The following is a 22259-nucleotide window of genomic DNA, read 5'->3' as shown; positions in this document are numbered from 1 at the left end:
TATTACCTAATTAATAAAAAAAGATCGTAATATAGGATCGTAATAAACTTTTATTTTAATTAAGTAATATATTTATAAAACTAAGAATAAGTATTTATTATATTATGGCTATTTAAGTTATAATATATACGGTATACGATATATAATAACTTTATAAAATCTTAATATATATAAAATATAAGCGAGGTCTAGTCGCGTTACTTATAATAAAGCGCTATATATTAATAACCGGTGTTAGTATATATAGTATACGTAAATCTAGTTTAGTTCTTGATGTACCTTTCCCTACTTAGTAAAATGAGATTTCATTGCTCTAATCCCTATCTTCTACGTACTATAGTCTTCTCGGCTTGTAGGGTTAGGGAATTTCTTAAACCATAAGGAATTTTATTATTCTGCGGTATCTTAGACTAGTCTATGACAGATCTGGCTGTAGTTGGTTTGTCTAGCAAAGGTGGTGTTTTCATCTTAACAGTTTATGGCTCTCTATATAAGAGCTTTACAGCCAAGGAAGATTATGCGTGAGAAAACCGCACGGGAGGTAACCACGTTGACACCATGGCTTGTTCGTTCACACACAAACTTCATATCGACTCTTCCTCCTCAACTTCTCTCCGCATTTCCAGAACAACCAGGGGGTAGGAGCTAGGAGGATACCCATGCCGGCAAGCAAAGTCGACGCCCAACCAACCCCAAGCGCTTTGAACAACCGTAAAGCAAACAAAGGGAATACAAAGCTCATGCCGTAGCGACTGAACATCATGGCACCGGAAGCCGATGCACCATATAGAGGTCCGTAAGCGTCCAGCATGAATAAACTTGCTGTGGAGTAGATCAGGAGGGAACACATCATGGTCAGGCCTTGGAACAGAATTGGTACAATCCAATGTACGCGGTACTCGGCTGTCCATCCTCCACCTAACAGAGTTATAGGCAAAAGGAGGCTGCCAAGCATAGCCGCAGGAAGGCGAGCCTCGGGAGGCAGTCGTGCATCATCTCCCTGGGCATATTTAACAACTACAAGTTTCCGCTGGTACAGGTAGCGATCGAGGAGGAACAGAGGCAGGTTGGCCAAGAGAGTGCCCATTGTGGCTCCAAGGAACGCGAGCGACTCGCTCGTAGGACCGGCAGAGTAGTATGTTTGAAAGATCCAAGGGATTGAAGTCACAAAAGAATACGTAAGCCCGTAAATGAAACCGTTAAATAAGCTGACCAGCAGGACAATCGGTTCAGTGCAGAGCATGTGCAAAGGTCGCTGGATAAGCACCGCCAGGAAATAGCGGATTTTCTTGCCAGGTGAACTTTGTGTTGAGAGCATGTCTGTCGATCCACGTTGCTTGGCCCGATCATGAAGAATTTTGCGTTTGTAGGTTTCCTTCGTGAAGAGCACAGGCAAGTAAAACGTGGTAGCGACGATCGCTCCAACCCACAAAGTCCACCGCCAGGACAGCCCGCGGGTGACGAAGGAACCCACCAGTGGCGCAAAGGTTGCGGCCAACGAAGGCACACTGTAGTATACTTGCAGGACAGTCCCTCGGTAGCGGTCTGATGTGCAATCCAGTACTACTGCAGACGCGTTGTTGATGTTTGAGGATGCGAATACTCCAGCAAAGAAGCGACAAATAATGAGGACAGCCATGGACTGTGCGAACCCAGAAGAAACCATGAAGATGAGAAAGAACGGCGTCGTGAGGACAAACACCGCTCTTCTTCCATAAGTCTCGGAGAGAGGAGCTCCGACGAGAGGTCCGAATGCGAGCCCGAGCATATAGATGGCAAGGGGAAGAATGCCAACCTCATAATTACAGTTGTATTCTTGAAGGAGCGTCTCTGTTGCGGGCGATATGACTGATCCTCCAAAAGCACTAGCAAATGCCAGGAGTGTGATGGCGCAGATAGTCGAGATGCGGACAAGGAAGGGCGCGTTTCGCGGATTGTCGGGGTCGTCAGGTCCGTCCCAGTCAAAGGTCGTGGAGGAAGAATTATGAGGGGGTTGATGAGCTAGGTCCAGGGCTGTGTCGCCATCGCGAAGTTGCTGCATGTTGACTGCAACTTGTCAGGTCGTGTGATATGGGGTCGTGTGATATGTGGTAGGGCATGAGGAGACTGGACGGTCGAATTCGACATTTTGGGCAGTGAAGTGCTTACCCATCACCTACTTGAGGCCGGTGGTCGTTGCTACCAATATTGTGCCTCCAGCAGATCCGTCACCGGAACTGTCGTTAGGACATTGAACTTCCGGACTTACTGAGGCACCTCTCCTTTTGGATGGGGCTGACGGCACGGGCCATGCTTTTCGTGTCTAGGGACTCCAACTCCCCGTATGCGGACTTCGGACATGACAGTTGCGAGTTTGACTCTCCTGTAGGAAATCGATCTTTCTCGAATGAGAAAGAGCGACATAGTTGTCTAATTTAAATAGATTTACGATCTCTACACTACCCCTTCTAGGTATGTTGCGTCTGTGCCCATACACTAGCATTCTCACGAGGATTTGTGACGACCTTCCGGAGTAAGATCCAAAGCCCGCATTTGTCAACATCTCAGTTTGGTAGATCCCAACATTACACCCTTTGCCCCTTTGACGCAGTCCACACGATGACTGGTGGCACTCAACTCGCATGGGCAGTAGTGGAACATGGGGAGCCTTTACGCAAGATTCAGCTCCCTATCCCAGAGCCAGTGGGCACTGAGGTACTTGTCAAGGTTACACACTGCGGTGTCTGTCACACAGACCTCCATATAGCTGAGGGCTCCTACGACCTTGGCGAGGGCGAGCGGATGTACGTGAAGGATAGAGGCATCACCCTTCCGCGAGCTTTGGGCCATGAGATCGTAGGGATTGTGGCCAGATTAGGGCCCGACGTTAGCCCCAAAGAGGCTATATTAGGCGCAAGTCGAGTGGTCTACCCATGGGTCGGCTGCCAGAAGTGTGACCGTTGCATGGATGGCGACGACAACATCTGCGCCGCGCCTGCGAACCGTGGCTCCCTTACCCACGGCGGATTCGCCCAATATATCACGGTTCCTCATCCTAGATATCTGGTGGACTATGGGAATGTCGATCCGGCGCTTGCTTGCACCTATGGTTGCTCTGGCTTGACCGTGCTCAGTTCCATCCAGAAGCTGATGCCGTTGCGCCCAACGGATCCGATTCTAATCATCGGCGCGGGTGGTTTAGGTCTTGCGGCCATTTCCATGCTTCTAGCCCTTGGTCACGAACACACCATTGTCGCCGACGTATCAGTTGAAAAACTGAATGTGGCTCTCAAGGCTGGAGCCACTGCTGTTATTGACAGCTCCACAGGAGATGCTATTCAGAACACCATTGCCGCGGCAGGACGGCCACTAGCCGGAGCTATCGACTTTGTATGTAACCAGCAAACGACGGCCTTTGCACTTGGGAGCATTGGAAAAGGTGGCAAAGTCGTCGCTGTCGGCATCATGGGAGGGAGTGCCCGCGTGCCTATGGTTCCGTTTATTCTCACTTCTAAATCACTTCTCGGAAACATGGTCGGCACTGTCGAGCACCTCCGCAAGGTTGCCGAGATTGCCCAGTCTGGCCGGTTGAAACCGATCCCCATTACGAATGTACCATGGGAACAGGCCAATGAGGCTATGCAGCTCCTCGGCGCGGGCAAGGTTGCGGGAAGACTAGTCTTGGTCCACGAATAGTTGAAATGGAGATGTAATTAGTGGCGATAAATGTGCAAATGAAATTTATGGAATCAAGTGCTGCCCATTGGACTTTGTCAGCCTGGGATAACTTGTCCGACAAATACACCCGTGCTTCCAGGGACGCTGCCATCTCGTGCTGGACCCTGTAGCTATTGTTATAAAGTGTTAGTGCCGGGGATGGTCGTGGTTGGGTCGAGCTGCTGCTAGCGCTTAGTGTTAATAACGTATATAACTACAAGTTGAGGGTCAAGATGATAGAAAGCTGGCATTGCATATAGCTGGCAGTGGCACAAGACTCGAGAAGACCTAGAGGGAGGGAGAGGAGAAGTGAGATAACAGTGATGATATGAAGAGGCAAGGCAAGGCGTGTTCGATACTAGTTAGTGTTTATAGGGTTCCTAAACTGTGTTTTCCGGACTTTTTCTCGAGTCATCTACCTTTTTACATTGTCGCTATTACTCTCTTTCTTAGTATTACTAGTTTTAAAGTAGTCTCCCTTCTCTCACACCCCCTATGCTATGTTTTTTTAAAGATATAATATTGGTATGATACGTGCTTCTCACCGTCTTTAACCTAACGTACTTCGATCTTGTGGCTAGAATTCCCCTACTGACACGGTGCATCGTTCTAGGCGACCTAACATTCGGCGAGTCCTTCGACGCAGTTGGTCAAGGAAAGACCAACGTCTGGGTCTCCATCATCATCGACGGCGGTTACTTCAACATGCTCAGCAGTCTCCGCAGGCGGCTTCCCCTCGTGAACCTTATCCTCCCATTCATGCTCCCCAAGGACTCCGCCGCCAAGTACGCAATGCACAACAGATTAACCGGGGAGAAACTCGATTAGCGGCTTGAAATGGGCGACTCGGCACATAGCGACCATTTCTTCTCCTACATCCTGCGCAAAGGCGGCAACGAAGTTCCCAGAGCAGAGCTCGTGAACCAATCTAGCACGCTGATCGTGGGCGGCTCAGAGACGACGGCAACATGCTTGCTTGCTCTGGCTTACTACCTGCTCAAAGACAGAACACGTCTTGACAAATTGAGCGAAGAGGTGCGAGCTGCGTTTGGATCTGTTGGAGAAATCACGAGCGAGTCTGCGTCCAGGCTGCCTTATCTCAATGCCGTGATCGAGGAAAGCTTGCGGATATTTTCGCCTGCCTCCTTCGGATTACCGCGCACGTGTCCTGGAGCCGTTATCGACGGACACATGATACTGGAGGGTGTTACGGTGAGTGTCGATCAGTGGGCTACATCGCATAGCCCACAATATTGGAAGGATCCGTACTCATTCATACCGGAGCGCTGGATCGATGATTCCTATGGAGACAACAAGGAAGCTAGTCAACCGTTTTCGAAGGGGCCAAGAGCATGTTTGGGGTCCAGTTTGGCGTATCTAGAGATGAAGATTATAGTGGCCAAAATGGTCTTCTTGTATGACTGGGAGTTGGTTAGCAAAGAGGTGGACTTGATGGGACAGGCGCGCCTGTTTTTGATGTTGAAGAAGCCTGCTTTGATGGTTCGCTTCTATCGTCGAGAAGACCTGTCAAAGACAGACTGATGAGATTGTAGTAACAAGAATTGGTTTAAAGGGGTTTACTGCACATGACGAGCGTAGTATTGAGCTTGTCTCTCAATACCAGGCATGGGCTGATAAGAGATTGTTTCCACGTCCAATCCAAGTACCAGAACACCGTTGTTGCTGTGAAATGTTATGGCCGATCTATTGCATAGGTACATCGCCGTGTGTAGACCTAATCTGTTGCGCAGGCCAGCGTATCAGCTCCAAATACTCCGGCGGTAGATGCCTCTCGATCACACCAAGAATAGCCTCTGGTACCGACTCGCTTCTCAGCCAGTGCCTTTGATCCACGCGGCTTATCAGTACACACCAGAAAGCCATCATGACCAGAGTCTCAGGACGCTTGCGATCAGTCATGTCTTTCAAGAACTCCTTGGATACCGCGCCGCCGAACATCATCGCTGAAACCTTGCACGAGGCATCGCCGGCTTTCCCAGCTATTTTGAAGCATTTTCTCAACAGCTGGAAGTCCTCCTCGTACAGAGGTCTGGGGTCTGTTCTGCGCGACAGAGCTGAAAGTTTTGCCTCTATTGACTCGATTTCTGGCTCCCACTCAGGTCTCTCTGGAGATGGAGGGCTGTCAGCCCAGGTGTCCAAAGACGACTGCAGAGTTGTCCATGATGTGCTGGCTTCCAAGGGACCTCTCAGCTGGCGGACGAGTGTTGCGCAGCCGCGGACGGGGAAGATCCACTCGGGAGGTCCGGAAGGGTCGCTATTGAATAAGAGGGAAGAGGGGTCTTCGAAGGAGGCGAAATAGTAGTTGGACATCAGAGCCGAGCAGGCGAAAAGGGCGTGCACTTGGTGTGCGGCTACTTCCGGGGACAACGCATCGCGGAACTGGCTAAAAGCTTTGGCTTGGTGGCCCCATGCCACGCGTTGGTAGTTGATCGAGCTGCTGGGGTAGAGATGATGGAGATGGATGGCCGATACAGCTAGGACTTCGTGCAGGAGGTACGGAAACTTCGGTGCCAGGTTGGGAAGGTCCGATTTCCATGACATGAGCAACGCCTCGTTTCTGAGAGCAAGGCATGGTAGTGTGGTCGTCAGGAAATGGTTGAAAAGAGCGAAGTCAGAAGCTTCAAAAGAGTTGATGATGGTTGAAGGGCCGCTGTTGTCGATGGGTTTTGAGGCTAGAGAGTAAAGCGGGGAATTGATAGAGGTCGTAGACTCTGTTGACAGGCTGCAGGCCAACGAAATCTTGTTACAACGACCACATGGAACCTGTTCGTCGCACTTATATATGCGCATGCCAGAGTCATTGGAGTGAACTTGAGTTCGAAAGTGATATCCAAAACCCGCTCACCTTGATCTTCTTAGCCTTACACTCCTTGCATCCGTTTCGTGACTTGGTGTGCGACCTACGAGAATGGCCCATGTTTCTACTCAACTGTTACCGCAGTAGCAATAATGCGATCTTCATCGAAAATGTTTTTTCAAAAAAAAAAAAAAAAAATCCTCTTGTCGAGTGAAGATGGCCCCGCAAAGCGTCGCTGATCGTGACAATGTGCGTCTGGGAAGATTGCGTCAGCGGCGCTTACTCCAGAATAAGACACCGTTTTTAAAGCTTCGGAACCAATGAGAACAAATCTTGGGCAACTAATTTTGGGCCTGCGTCTATCTTCCGGCTGTAGCTGAAAGAGGTCTAGTCTGACAAGTGAACGCTGATATCAAGTTGGCCGCAACAAGAGTCCCTTCAAATCCACAGCTCTCCCCCTTCGAAATATTCGTACACTATAACAATATGCACCCCATCCTATTTCCGCTCGTAGGCCTGTCGTTGCTCCACGTCCAGCGTCCGTGTCTCTTGATCAAGCTTCTTCACATTTCTGGCCAGGATTCCGTTGATCACCAGAATGAGCGTAGCAGCCAGCTCTTCAAAGAGATACAGCCACACCTTCACCATCACAGAACCCGTCGCGGCGCTGAGCGAGCTATTCTCCGATGCGACATATGCCAGCGTCGCGATGACTCTCACGCCCACAAACGGCAGCGCGAAGAGGACTGCTGTGAGGAGCATGACGGCGGACTTTTTCTGAGGGCGGCCATCATTGCGCATGTAGCCTTGAAAAACGGTCAAGGCGGCACCTGCAGCGAGAGTTACCCAGCTGAGGAAGAGAATAACGGCGCCGACCTTGGCGAGGGTCCAGCCTTTGGGGACGTCGTCGAGAGGGGCGTGATTCATGAGGCGGGACATGCCAATCGCGATGAGGACGACGCCGAGCATGGTGAACATATGGAACATGAGGACGAAAATGAGGTCTCGCTTGTGATTTGCGCTGCGCTTAGAGGGGCTGATGTGGTAGAATCGACTGGAAACTGCAGCATTAATTGTGTGCCAGAGTCTGATGTGCTGAGATGGGTAACTAACGCTTCATGTAGAACACCAGAAAGTGCGAGTAGGATAGGTGACAAGCCGACGCTTGAGACGATGGTGGCGCCGCTGCTCTCAGGGTCGCCCAAGGCCATGCCTGAGCCGATAATCTTCAAACTGCAAAATATGAAGAGATAGCCCCATCCGAGAATTGCCCATCCTCGTACGCCGTGTTTAAATGTGACGAATAGTGTGGGGATAGAAAGGGTGATGAAGATAATGAGGACGGCGAGGGAGTATCTGTCTGAGACGGCCATATCGTCGACTTAGATTAGGAGCAGCGTGTAGAACTACAGGGGGGGTTTCTTGAGGAGAAGTTGAAGCTTGGTATATTTTATTCTGGAATATTCGATGATCAAGTGCTGCCCAAGGCTGAGAGGGAATCTTTGGAAGATGATGTGTAATGGAAGGCTTTCCGACATGGGAAAGCCAAGACTCTTATATCTTTGTAGCCGAGCGCAATAGCTAAGTGAGTGAGCGACAACGCTCTGGTGCAACATGGACAAGATGCTTGCCGATCTAGATGCATCTTGGTCTATCATGTAAAGCCAGGCAACGGCCAACAGCGCCCCCATCACTGCCTCACGGTACTCCTGCTCTACATGAATTCGATGCCTGACGCGGACAATGTGGTGCCTTACGCGGAGAGACCAGATCCATCGCAGCCCTAGCTGACGGCTGACGCAGTCCAGCGCTGCGGTCAAAGTTGGGGTCAGATCTGCGCTGTGGAAAGGTGACGACGAAAGCAAAAGGGATTTTGGTGCTGAGAAGTGTCGATTTGCGAGAAAAGACGGGGCCTTGGCATGAGCTTAGCATTAGTCTACCGGCTTCCTCCAAGGGGTCTGAAGCTGCATAAGCGATTCCTGCCTAAGACGGCCGTTTGGATGCCTTATGCGGTCGCAAAGCGAGCAAAGCGATGAGAGCGACAGGCAATGCACAATGTGGCGCATGGCGGCACACTAGCGCGGGCATTCTACACTGCCCAGTTGAGCAGTCGCAGCGAACATTCGTTGCTTGTGACATTTTCTTGAATTCCATGGTGCTTGTGGACGTGACCGGGCTCAATTATTGTCTAAGCAAGAGGAAAGTACTCAGTTCCATATGTCTCTCCACATCTCCTTGAACCCGTAATGAGGAGCTTTCGGCCGTATGCTCGCAAACCAGGTGGACTTTGCTACATTACTACGTTTTGCTGAGTTGATGTCCGCTCAACCTGGGCGTTTGGCGGCTTGACAAGCTCAGTCATTCGTTCTGCAAACTCAACAAAACCCACCGCATCGAGCGGGATTGCAGGCACATTCACTTAGTCACTTCCGAAATGGTTCGCGATTCAACCTTCTCAAGAGTCCAGTCAGCTTGCTGACAGCGGTGCTACAAACGACCTGCAAATTGCAACTAATCTCCAGCTTCAGCTCTTATTTTCCGGACATTTTCGTTGCACAGACGAAACGTTTACCCGAATGTGAGGTTGGCGGCAGTAATAGCTGTTCGGTAACGGCCCAGGTCTCTGCACGAATGATCCTGATGTACTCTGTTGGTATCGTTGGCTTGGTGAGGGCCATTGCTGGAGGCACAGTAGGTGCTTCCTTTGGCTATCCTTCCGCAGATTTTGGATGCTTTTTGGGGGCGCCAAAATCACCTGCAGAACATGCTCTGGAGGCCAGAACCTGCAACAACTACATGCGTACAAGCAGTATTGTACCATTACGTTCATCATCAAATCCTCGGAGCGCTTATGACGACTGATTCCAGGTATTCCCACTGTATTGGCATGTATGAGGGGAGGCAACACTTCCAAGAAGCCGATTCGGAGCCAATAATATCTTCGCTGGTCACGCGCCCAATTGGCGTGGATTCCGTCATAAGCAGCCCCTGCATTAACCTTGACCAATCACATGAGACTTGGGTCGTAGCGTTATGTTGTGCGACACCATGCCGCCTCACTTTTCATTCCTCCGACGTTTGAATACATGTTAGCAAATTACTTAGCCAGATCGCGGCGCTGATCAATGGCAGGCTTCTAGGCGCGGAACGCTTTCAAGCAAACGACTCACTAAGAAAGCATTATTCGGAACCTGAGTTGCCAAGGACGCCTCATAGAGTTACTTTGTCTTCTAGTCCCCCCTATTTTGACTTCCCCCGATCATCTGTCTCTCCCTTTTCGTATTCTCTTTCTTTCATAAAAGCTACGGGAGTTGTGGATTCAGAGGCATCTTTCTCTATATATGAAATCGGAATATAAGTGAAACAGCCAGCATACCTCAGTCGACTACACAACTCGCCCCAGCGTCGATACCATGCCTCTTCATATTACGCAGAGGAAAGAAGGGATTTTGGCGGAGATCGAAGGGGACTTCCCCCTCGACCTGGCAATCTACGGAGGTAAGGATATCAAGCACCGACTACACCTCGCAATTTGATGATCGCTAGTCTGACTATTCGGCACCCAAACTTAGTTTTGCCAATCGGATCGAAGATTATGACGGCCAAGTCTTACGGGGATTCGGTGTGGACCCAAACGGGGCGCATGACAGTTGAACTTCCCGACGGAGATGTGAAGCAATATTTCCTTAAGGTATCTTGCTTTATTTCCCAAAATACCTGAATACTCTTCACTTGAACCTAATGTTCACCATTGACTCTGGATGACAGTTAGCAGTCGCCGAAAATGGCCGACAGCTATGTCGCGGTGAACACTATGCCATTAGTCTCATCAACGCTCTTGTTCCCGGTATGGTACCTAGGGCCGTAGCCTGGGGCAAGTATTCTTTTAGCCCGCCAGATACTTTCTTCTTCATCGAAGAGTTTCATGACTTAGACATGAGTCTTCCCAATCCCAGAAAGCTAGCGCAGCGAGCAGTTCAGCTACATAGCCAAGTCTCCCCAAACAGCAAATTCGGCTTCGAGGTTGCTACTTTCGACGGAATCGCTCCACATCCTGAAGGCTGGGAAATCAGTTGGAGGGTATATTTTACTCGGGTTCTGCGCAAGTCAGTAGAGACAGATGCCGCGGCAAATGGAATTTGGCCCGAGTTATCTAAAGCAGCCGAGCACCTCCTGGAATTTGTCGTCCCGAGTCTTTTAGACCCATTACAGCTTGGACCGAATCCTATTGAACCCCGTCTCATCCATGGAGATCTTTGGGGAGGCAACATTGGCACAGATGAAGAAACTGGCGAGATCATCTTCCTTGATGTCGGTTGTTTTTACGGGCATAACGAACTAGACCTCGGAATGTGGAGGCGATATGGTGCGCAGAACCTAGGTCAACGCTACCTTGACGAATACAAGCGCATATTTCCACCATCGGAACCACAAGAAGGTTTCGATGACCGGAACAGGCTTTACAGCATGAAGTTCGATCTCAATGCATCTGCTGGGACGCCAAACGAGAAAGCCAGAAACACGTGAGTACAATGCTGTTACCCCCATACACTTTTGATGCAATTCGATAGTTGTCTAATGGTTACGAGCTATAGTGCTTTCAACAACATGCTTTATCTCATCGAGAAGTACATCGACACGCCGGTTGAGGGCTTGTCGAAATATGATAAAACCAAAGACCCCTCTGCTGGCAGTGGTTACATATACGCGAATAAATAAGCCTCCCGCTTAGTGCACGGATTAATCCTCCAAGTAGTCTCAAGACTTTTTTCTATTTCCTACAGTTGTCCTAGGTGGCATCCTTCTCATAGCTCTCCGCTTCCTGTTCTTCGTGAGGTCTTATCAGGCCATGTTTGATGTCGATACAAATAAACCTTAGGATGTGCCATAGCATGTAATTGATGCGACCGTGAGCTGTCTATAGTTATCCCTTGATCCCCTAGTCGACAGAAAATGATTTTATCTCAATCACAGAAAGCGAACATGAGTAGTAATGCATCCTCGCGCACTTTTCAGTTCTACTTAATTCTTTTCGTGAAGGGGAGAGTATCCATCTGTATCTAAGATTCGTGTTTTGAGGAGTATATCCTCGAACTCTCCAGTTACAGCTGGACTCTGTAACTTTGATCTCTACTCGTGGTGCTCATCAAAAGTTCGATGAACTATATCGATTCGAGTCCTGAACTGGGATCTCAGAATGTACACGTAGAAGCATTTTGTTTCGAATTGGGCTGTTCGCACTCATTTCTAAGAACAGTAAGACTCGCCACATGTTGACAGCGTCTTCTGTAGTGGCGACTGCAAAGTCACTCAGATACAGTCATTCGAGGCATCTTAGATCCCGACAGATTCTAATTACCTTTCTCCCATCAATCTGAGCTTCATCTTACGCCTAAAGAGACCCGCAGGCTACAGTGTAAGTTGATCTTTTAATAGCACACACCTTGGCAAGGCGTTGCATGTCTTGTTCCAGTGGCCATACCACATTGAGGCGCGAAGTGTTGAGTAGTGACAAGTTGGTTGTGATGCATGCGAGCAAGTGAGCGTGCATAAACGCACCAGTCAAAGTCGTGGATGTGATGAGGTGACTTGCATACATGATGCAAGTTGAGGAAGAGATTGGCAATTTTCTAATTTTAGCAATACGCCATGCGCTGATCAGACCACTTTGGAGGAACAAGTACTTGGCGGAAACAAGGACGCGGAGAAAACGGAGGCAGTGTGCCGCTCTTAATTGTGAAGTACCGTGCCCACCTACTGATAGATCACAAAATCAGTGAATTCGATCGGCCAGCATAGTGATACTGCCAGATGGACTTCTCGGCTGGGCTTCTGTTGTTAGCAGGCAAATACAACTCGTACCTCGGCTGAAGTGCTTAGATTGTCATTGATTCAGCCGATTGCGCCAAATCTCAAATTCGTCGTTTGAAGAAAAAGAATTCAAACACCTTCTCGAGACTAAGTCCCGCTCCTTAATGCAATTTCGTACTATAATTTACTAAGACGCAGCCACATCATCTTCAGCGAAAATTTTTCTATCTTCAATCACCAGCTAGGTCAGATTGCTCTAGTGTAGCTGTGATCGGCTGCGGCCAATGGGGCTCGAATCTCATCCGAGTCTTCGCCGACTCTGGGGCACTGAGCGCTGTCTTTGACGTCAATCAGGCCAGAGCCAATGATGCTGCGGAACTCCTACGAACCACCCATAACCACCTCATACCAACTCGCGACTGGGCCAGTATTTTAGCTGATCCGTCTATCACCGCAATTGTGATTGCAACGCCTGCAACTTGTCATGCAGATATGGCTGTCGAAGCTTTGACTGCTGGAAAACACGTCTTCATTGAAAAGCCTTTAGCTCTAACTGTTTTGGAGAGTAAGCGAGTACAAGCAGTGGCGCATCAGATACAAAGAATAGCTATGGTCGGTCATACCTTTCGCTACCATCCAGCCTATCAAGAGCTCAGGGACCTTGTGAAGTTGGGAGTTCTAGGAAAGGTTTTGCACATTCAGTCACGTCGGCTTGCCTTCGGGAGAATTCGTCATGGTGAAAACGTTTTTTGGAGCCTAGCTCCTTATGATTTATCTATGATTCTAGGTCTCTCCGACAACGTCGAGGCTGCAGTTGTTTAGACTTACGGGGAAAGTCTGTTACGCCCAGGCACCACTATCTTAGACACGGTTAACGCCCATTTCAAGCTCTCTAATGGGGTGAGCGCTGAAGTCCACGGGTTATAGTTAAACCCTTATAAATTGCGAAAGATAACGGTGATTAGAGAGGAAGTAACAGCTGTTTTTAATGATATAGAGCTATGGGAGTCTAAGCTTTGTCTATTTAAGAATAAGATCGACTGGACGAGCGGTCATCCGGAGGTACTAGACAGCAGCGCTTATACTTATATAAATAAATTAAATATAAGGTTCGTATTTAATTATTTAACTTATTTCTCGCGCTATATTTAATTATTTAATAATTAATTAATAAATTTAACTAATTTTTTAATTAGGAATTAAATAAAGCTATTATAAAAGTCCTTATAATACTAATTTATAAACTTTATTTCAATTAGCTTTTTTAATTAAAAAATTAACCTCTTATTTCTATAATACCGCTACGAAGCTAGTTTTTAAAATATTAAACCTCTTTTAGTATAAAAGATCTTATTAATAATCGTTATAAAGTTAAAATTAATTTTATAAAGCTAAATATCCTCTTATAATTTATTATTATTATAGAGATTATAAAGATATTAAGTATAAGCTTATTTAATATTAAATAGGTTAGTTGATAGTTAATTTACTATTAAATTAGGTTAAGGACTAGCTAAGGGATAATTTATAAGTAATATTAATTAAGCTTAGGTAAATAGTTAATTATTACGTTTATTATTTAAGATATTAACTATTACTAATACTACGAGTTTTTTATAATACTCTTTAGAATTATAAAGGTATTAAAAATAGCTTATAATTATCGTAATAAAAAAGGAGGACTTAGATAATAAAAAAAAAAAGGACTTATTATTTTATTTATATACTATTTTTATTAATAATTATAAAGTCCTTTTTTTATATTAAATAGTTAGTAGCTTTGCTTAGGTATATTCTACCTCTTTTTTAACTATTTTAATCCTTACTTAAGGTAAAAAATAATTATTATAATATAAAGTAAAGAGTTACTTAACTTAGTATAATACTTATTAAAGACTTACTAAGTATTAATAATTAATAATTAAAAATATCCTTATAAATTAAAATTATTACTAAAAAGTAGCTCTACTCGCTCTTTAAATATATATTTAAATTAAATATAATAAAGAATACTATTTAAAATTAAAAATTAAAAAAAAAGTTAGGATATAAATTAATAATGAGCTAACTATTAACGAGGTAGTATTATTTATATTAATTATAATTACGACGCTACGATTTAAAAAGTTATAAAATCTATTTTTTTTTAAAAAAGTTTATTATATAATTTCTTTTATTCCTCGAAATAGTTAATAAGGTACTCGAGACTTACTATTATTTTTTATAAACGGTTATAACCGTTTTTTTTACCCTAGCCTTAGTATTTTATTATTTAAAAATAAAGTAGTTTAAGTACTATTTTTAGCTTAGTTAATAGCTATTAATTATTATTATTAAGAACGTTCTTAATAAGGATCCGTTATTTTAAATCCTTATAAGCTCGACTAGTTATTAAAAAAGTATAAATCTACTTTTTTTTTTATAAAGAGCGCTATATTATAAAGTATATTAAATTTTACTTTATATCGTTATTAAGTATTAATATAAGCTCTTATAACGACTTTTTAAAAAAAGTAAATATATTATTCTTATTAATCTTATTATTAACCTTAAGGAAGGCCTTATATTATTAAAATAACGAGCGAATAAATTTAATAACGTTCTAAAGCTTATTAATAAGGCCCCTTATATACTAAAGATTAAGATTTTTTTAAAGTTACTTAGTATTAATTAATATATCTAATTTTTATTTAAATACTTTTTTATTATTACTAAATAAAAAGGCCTTATTAACGAGGTTAAGAATATAACTATAGTACTTTATTCTCTAATTAAAAATATCTTTTTAAATATAAATATAAAATAATATAAGATATAAGTAACCTAAGTAAGTATTATTATTTAAAGTATTATCGTAAATAACTACTCCGACTTAATTATTTAATTCTTAGTCGTTTATTACTAATTTTATAATTTAGGTAATATTAGCCCTATTATAAATACTATATTATCGTCGTAAAGTAATAAGGTATTATATTTATTACTTAGTATAGTTTAGAAAGTAAGTAAAAATAATAATAATAGTATTTTATATAGTGGTTTTTTTCCGGCTTTATAGGCGCAAAAGATCGACCTTAACGAGATTACGTTTTTAAAAGAAATTATATAATATAGTATACTTTTTAACTATATAATACGTATAATATGCCCTAAGTACGCGCTTAACGTAATATAATAATTTCGATATAAAAACTACTATATAATTCGGGATAGGTAAGCTACCCTTTTTAGTAGCGGTGCCGGCCGGAAAGGTTAATAATAGAGGTCGGCTATAATAATTAGTTATAATAGTCGGCCGTAATAGTCGGAGGCAGCCCTTAACTATAGAGGTTCTAAACTTTAATAATAACGTAGAGGTTTTTAAAAAAAGGGCTAAATAGGTTAATATTTATTACTCTTTTATTATACTAAAGCTTATAAAGATTTTTTTTATCCTTATTACTTTTAATATTACCTAAAGCTCTATTTAAACTAAATAAATTTACTAAATAAATTTACTAAATAAACCTATTAATATATAAACTATTACTCTATTCTTAGTATATAGTTAGTAATTAGTAAGCTAGAACTCTTTAAAAATACCCGTTAATAAGTCTACCCCTCTCGGGCTAGGCGCCCTTAGCTAGCTCGATATTATAATTATTATAATTAACGTAAATACGCCCGAGGATTAGTAAAATACTTTTTAATAGTACGGAATTTAGCTAAGTAATAGTACAAACGCTATAAATAGCCGGGTTAGTATAGATATTAAGATTTAGTATATTAACGCTAATTTAGAAATTATATTTTATAAAGCTAGAAATCCCTTTAATACGGGCTATATTTTAAATATAAGGGAATATATAAGGGGCCCCCTAACTTTTAATAAGAAGGAGTATATAATATAGGATCTAGCTATTTACGTAGGCTAGTATTAGGAGGTCTTATATACGTTAGAGTAAGTATAGCTCGCCTTCTAAACGGCTAGAAGCGGGGGAAGGTCGGGAGCTATTTTAATTAGTAATTAGGTATAGAGCGTAATATACTTAGTTTTCTTTAATACGTAATATATAGTACGGCCCCGGTAGATTGCTCCGTCGGGGGGATAATAGTATTTTATATTAATAAGATTTATAAATTAAATAATAAATAGACTTTTATTATTAACCTCTAGATTTTTACTTTAATTATATATATTTTTTTTAATAAAGATCCTATTTAACTCTTTTTATATATTTTTATATAATAATAAGAGTTCGTTAGTAATATTATAATTTAATTAATAAAGGAGGGCCTAGAAATAAAGATTATAAAAAGTTATAAATAAATTATTTATAAGAGATTAGGCTATAAGTACTTAACTAGCGAGGCTATAATATAAGTATAGGTATATTATAAAACTAAAGCTTATAGAGTTTTTTATATAATTTTTACTTCTTAAAAAGTTTTTTTATAATACGATCCGTATACCGGTTATTAAGTTATTAGTATTTTATTATTAGTTATATCCCGAATCTATTATAATTACTCCCCCCTTATATAACTTTAGTCCTTAAAGTTATTACGTAATATCTTCTTTTAATATTAATAATAAAGCTATTAATATTATTATTCGTAATAAATTCCTTAAGGCGTTAATAATATCCTTTTTTATTTAAAAATAAGGTATTACTCTTATTTTATTATCTAACGGATATTTTATTATTATTATTTAGTAATAGCGCGCCGACTAGTTACTAAGTTAGTAATACGTATTTATAATAAAATATTCTAACTGTTATAATATATAAGGGCCCGCTTAACCTCGTAGTTATTATTATTATTAAGTTATTAAGTAAAATAAAAGATTTTTTCTTATTATTAGTTATATATTTATTTATTTTTTCCCCCTTTTATTTAGTAACCGTTCTACGAATTCTTTTTTATATAACTATACTTTTTCGTTTTACGATATTCTAATTCCGTATCGTTTTTTAATTATAATTCTTTTACTATACTATTACTAAGTATCTACCGAAATATTTACTATTTTATATATCTAGGATATACTTAATATAGAATATAATCTTAAAAAAGGCTTTTATAGTTTCCGTAGTAATACTCCTTATATATACTACTTAGTTAGTATATATTATAATATTAACGAGCTTATTTATATTACTAATACTTACGTCGCTAAGTATATTATTTATTAAGTTAATAAGAAGAAGTATTTTATTATAAGTTATTAAGTCCTTATTAATCCGTTATTAAAGTATTTAGCTAACGATATTTTTTAAGTTCTCGAGGAGCTATATAGCGCCGCTTAGTTTATTTAAAATACTTTTATAAAGTTCTATAATACTAAGGTATAAAGTAACTTTAATTTTTATAAGTATAGCCGCGTTCTTTATACTTTTAGTTATATTACTAGTATATAAAAAAAGGTTGCTACTTATATTACTAACTCGTTAATAAATAATATAAAAAAAAAGATCTACTTCGAGCAGGCTACTCTTTAAAAACTTATTATTAACTATGAGTATCTAAATTTATTAATCTTAATTATAATAAGTTATTAATAATCGTTCGGTAAATATTTCTTTTTACTAACTTAGATTTTTTTTTTTTTTTAAGCTAGTATTATTAATATTAATAACTAAACTAAAATTATCTTTTACTTTAGTTACTTTTAGCTAGCTTATTTTCGTAATAATAGCTACGTAACCGCTTTATAAAATAGCCTTAACGCTCTAGCTTAGTATTATAAAGAGACTTTTTAGGGTATTATTATTACGTATATCTAAGAGTTTCTTAATTTCTTTACTTTTTATAAGCATATTACTAAGTACTTAGTAAATAAAGTACTTTTTTATATTATTACTATATATAGTACTACCCCTATTTTTTATAGTCCCGAGACTTAGATTCTTATTAAAAAGTATACTCTTATTACTAACTATATTTTTAATAATAAAAACGAGCGGGACGATTTTAAGTTTAAGTTTAATAAGTCCTAGTACGAGGATAATAACTTTAAAAAACTTTTTAATAATTTAAAGAATTCTCTTTTTTAATATTATAATAAATATTATTACTTTAATATTAATAACTTACTAACCCCTACCCGCACCGCTCTTTTTAATATAAATAAGAGTTCCTTAGCCCTTAGTTATATTATTTTAAATTTTAATAAAGTTAATATTACGCTCCTCTCGCTCTAAATAAAAGCTCTATAACGGCTCGATATAACTATTATTATAACTAAGGTTAAAACTACGGGTTATAGTTAGTAATTCGATATTAATAAGTTTTTTATAAATATTAACGTTACTAAGGCCCCTTAGCTCGACTTAGAAAACGAGAGTATTACTTTAAATAACGTTTACTATTATTAACTTATTAATAATAATAATAACGTTATACCCTTTACTTTGCTTCTTATTATACCTCTTATTATAGCTCCTGTTATACTTCTTATTATAGCTCCTATTATACTTCTTATTATAGCTCCCGTTATACTTCTTATTATAGCTCCCGTTATACTTTTTATTATAGCTCTTATTATACTTTTTATTATAGCTCCTAGTAGTAACTAAGTAATAAACGCTTTACGAACCGCTACTATTATTATATATAATAACTTATATAATTTTAACCGCCTTCTTCTTATTTATTATAATATTAATAAAATTAACGGCCTTATTCTAAATAATTAGCTTAGTACGCGTATAAAGCCTCCCTACTTCGTACTTATTAAGTATAGTATTATTACTAACTATTGCGTTTTAAAAATATATACTAAAGCTATTATTATTATTATTAATATTACGTAAGTTACTCCCCTTATATAGCTAAATCTTAATAATCCCTTAGTAACGTATTACTAAGGGTTATAATACTATATCTTTTTTTTAAAAATTATACTAAGCTAAATAAAAAGGGTTCTATAAAATATTATTAATTAACTTATTTTCGGTAACTTTTTATTATAAACTTAACGTTTATTATTCTATTTTATATATATCTTTTTTTTATAACGTTCGAATTTTTTAATTACTTCCGCTATATTTTCAAAATACTTAATAAGCTCTTACGTATTATACTCCGTAAGTTACCCGGCCTATTTAACAAAATAACATAAGTTTTCTCCTTTACCTTATTTCGTAACGATTTTTTTAACTTCTTAAATATCTTACTTATTCTCTAACTCTAAGAAATTTACTATTTAATTATTAACTATTTAGTAATTTCCTTATAGTTTAAACTAAGAAACTAAGAAAATATTATATATTCTCTAATACTACTTTAGTAAATATACTTAATAAGCTTATTTATTTACCCTTTTAGCTATTATTATTTTAATATATCTCGGTACTAGTTTATTATTTTTAAAACATATATTCTTTATTAATAAGCTAACGACTTCTCTATAATTAAACTCCTTTAGGGTATATTTTTTATTATAATAAGCTACTTAGCTTTTAAAAGCTTATACTTAGGCTCGCGTAGTTTAGGCCCTAATCTTATTAATTTTCTAAACCTTTTTATAAACCCCCTAGATTATAACTTTATAATTAAATATATATTTAACGTACTTAGGGTAATAGCCGTATAATACTATATATAAAAATACTTTTATAATAAAATATAGGCTATTATTATATATAAACTCGGCCTTTTTTAATTATACTACTTACCTATTTAGCGAGCCCTTAGTATAAATCCTTAAATATTTTTTTAATATTTAATAAGTCCGCTCTATTTAACTATCCGTTTATAAATAATATATAATAAATAGTTAATAACGTATCGCCCGTTTTTTAATAAACTCCTCTTAAAATACGTTTATAAAAAACTTATTTCTATTTATAATAATACTTTCTAGCGTACCGAACTTATATTCGACCTCTTTATATAAAATACTTACTATTTATACTATGTTAAACGTCTTAATAATAAATAAGAACTTCGTAAACTTTATTATATAATAAATAATAACTAAAATATAGTTATACTTAGCGCTATTATTATGAGCGCTCGGTAATAACCCCGTAATAAAGTTTATAAATATTTTTTAAAATAAATATAAAAGTAATAGTAATAACTATAACTACTTATACGGCTTATATCTTAGGGTTATAATTCCTAAGTAATACTCGTAGTTCTTAACGTATTTTTAAACATCCTATTAAATATTTTCTTAATAAAACTTTTTCTAAATTAGCGTGAGAGTTTTTATAGTTTTTATATAACTTATTTTATAATCGTCGTAATATTAATAAAAGATCTCTATTTAAAAAGACTTTACTTAAAGAATAACGAATTTTTTTTTAAAAAATAATATATCTTATTTATTAAGTAAATATATTTTTAGCTTATTAGCTATAATACGAACTCTTATTAATTATAATATATAAAACTCGTTTTTAGCTTATAGTTCTTTAATAAGCTCCTTAGTTTTTAATAAAAAATAAAAAGTAAATACCGTTTTACCCTTTATAAGCTCTTTTATAATAGGATATAAAATATACTATTTTAATATAATAACCCTAGCTCTATCCAACTCCTCTTTATCCTTACTAAACTATTAACGAGCGTTTATTAATAACTCTCTTACTTTTTTACCTCGAGTTATTATAGTAATAACTATTATTACTTTATTAATATGCCCTATAATACGCTATTAATATAAAAAAGAGGATTCCCTATTTTTAAAACTAGCTAATATTTAGCTAGGATCGTAAAAAGAGGCCTTGACTACTTAAATATATACTTTAATAATATTTTTTTTTTTTTAAGCTAATTATCCTTTACTAAACGTTAAGTAATAGTTCGCTAATAAAACGTAGTTTCTAAACTAGTATAAGGAAAACGTTTTTATAAAATACTTCCCCCTCTATATAATCTAACTTTTTAAATAAACCGTCCGCTAGGTTTATTTTCCTTAGTTAATATTCTAAGTTAAAATTAAATACTAATAGTTTATATACTTACCTCGCGAGCCTTTTTTAAAAGTCCCGTACTAGTATACTAATTACTTTTTTAAGTACTTAGTAATCCGTTAGAACTATAAACTTTTATAAAAAGCCTTAAAAATAATAAGCCTAGTACTCTAGTTTTTTTATTATAATAAGTAGTTCTTATTAACCCGTAGCCTATTACTATTCTATATTTAAAAGCTTTTATAATTAATAAATAACGGGTCGCTATTTTCTATTAGCTTATTATAATAAAATTATTATAATAGCTTTAACTAAAGCGTCGGTTTTTACCTATATAATATATTATAAGTTTTAATATATAAATACGGTTACTAAAATAAAAGTAACTTTTAGCTAATTAAACGCCTTATTTACTTCTTTAGTCTATTAAAAATCCTTTATTTACCTTTTTTTTATTCTTAGTAATACTATTATCGGTATAACGATACCTAAGTATTTAGTAATAAACTTCTAATAAAAGTTATAAAACCCTAGAAATACTTAAATATCCTTAATAAACTCTAGTACTTTTTAGTTAGTAATCGTTTATACTCGTAATAAGTTAATCTTAATTCTTTTTAATATAATAATATAATTTAAGAATTCGACCCTTTTTTAATAAAACGAGTACTTTGATAGTTTAATAAAAAGCCTATATAATCGTAAACGTTAGAGGACCTTTTTAATATCCTCTATATATTACTCCCTTATTATTAAATAGATTATTAAATTATCTATATATATTATATAATAAGTATTTAGTAAGTTAGCGAGCGTTTAGTAAATATATACTTAGAACGTCGCGGGTACGTTCGTTAGCCCAAAAGGTATAATAATATATTTAAAATAGCTATATCGGCTTTAAAATATTATTTTTTATTAGTCTTTTTTTTTAATCCGAATATAATAATAAGTATCCTTAATATTTATTTTTAAAATCTATTTTATTTTATAAAGCTTATTTAGGAGCTCGCTAATAAGTAGTAATA

The 22259-nt window shown here is 38.4% G+C and overlaps 6 protein-coding genes across 6 annotated transcripts; 3 read left to right on the top strand and 3 right to left on the bottom strand.

Moving 5' to 3' along the window:
* Positions 1-571: 571 nt before the first annotated feature.
* CCOS01_13537 (uncharacterized protein) lies at positions 572-2291 on the bottom strand (the record flags this gene model as incomplete). Its single annotated transcript, XM_060461683.1, has 2 exons — positions 572-2046; positions 2249-2291. 2 exons carry the CDS (start codon positions 2289-2291, stop codon positions 572-574), a joined length of 1518 nt encoding a protein of 505 aa, XP_060308111.1.
* Positions 2292-2598: 307 nt separating this feature from the next.
* Positions 2599-3675, top strand: CCOS01_13536 (alcohol dehydrogenase GroES-like domain-containing protein; the record flags this gene model as incomplete). The annotated part of the gene is made up of 1 exon (XM_060461682.1): positions 2599-3675. One exon carries the CDS (start codon positions 2599-2601, stop codon positions 3673-3675), a length of 1077 nt encoding a protein of 358 aa, XP_060308110.1.
* A 548-nt stretch (positions 3676-4223) lies between these two features.
* On the top strand, positions 4224-5238 carry CCOS01_13535 (uncharacterized protein; the record flags this gene model as incomplete). The annotated part of the gene is made up of 3 exons (XM_060461681.1): positions 4224-4230; positions 4310-4481; positions 4554-5238. The coding sequence occupies 3 exons, from the start codon at positions 4224-4226 to the stop codon at positions 5236-5238; spliced, it is 864 nt and encodes a 287-aa protein (XP_060308109.1).
* Positions 5239-5400: 162 nt separating this feature from the next.
* On the bottom strand, positions 5401-6258 carry CCOS01_13534 (uncharacterized protein; the record flags this gene model as incomplete). Its single annotated transcript, XM_060461680.1, has 1 exon — positions 5401-6258. One exon carries the CDS (start codon positions 6256-6258, stop codon positions 5401-5403), a length of 858 nt encoding a protein of 285 aa, XP_060308108.1.
* Positions 6259-7012: 754 nt separating this feature from the next.
* CCOS01_13533 (uncharacterized protein) lies at positions 7013-7887 on the bottom strand (the record flags this gene model as incomplete). Its single annotated transcript, XM_060461679.1, has 2 exons — positions 7013-7568; positions 7628-7887. 2 exons carry the CDS (start codon positions 7885-7887, stop codon positions 7013-7015), a joined length of 816 nt encoding a protein of 271 aa, XP_060308107.1.
* Positions 7888-10049: 2162 nt separating this feature from the next.
* On the top strand, positions 10050-11233 carry CCOS01_13532 (uncharacterized protein; the record flags this gene model as incomplete). The annotated part of the gene is made up of 3 exons (XM_060461678.1): positions 10050-10205; positions 10283-11037; positions 11110-11233. 3 exons carry the CDS (start codon positions 10050-10052, stop codon positions 11231-11233), a joined length of 1035 nt encoding a protein of 344 aa, XP_060308106.1.
* Between the last annotated feature and the right edge of the window lie 11026 nt (positions 11234-22259).

The sequence above is a fragment of the Colletotrichum costaricense genome, assembly GCF_030867565.1.
Source record: "Colletotrichum costaricense strain IMI 309622 chromosome Unknown Scaffold_17.1, whole genome shotgun sequence".
Taxonomy (NCBI): domain Eukaryota; kingdom Fungi; phylum Ascomycota; class Sordariomycetes; order Glomerellales; family Glomerellaceae; genus Colletotrichum; species Colletotrichum costaricense.
Note: the sequence above shows the minus strand (reverse complement) of the source record. Positions and strands in the feature narration are given on the sequence as shown.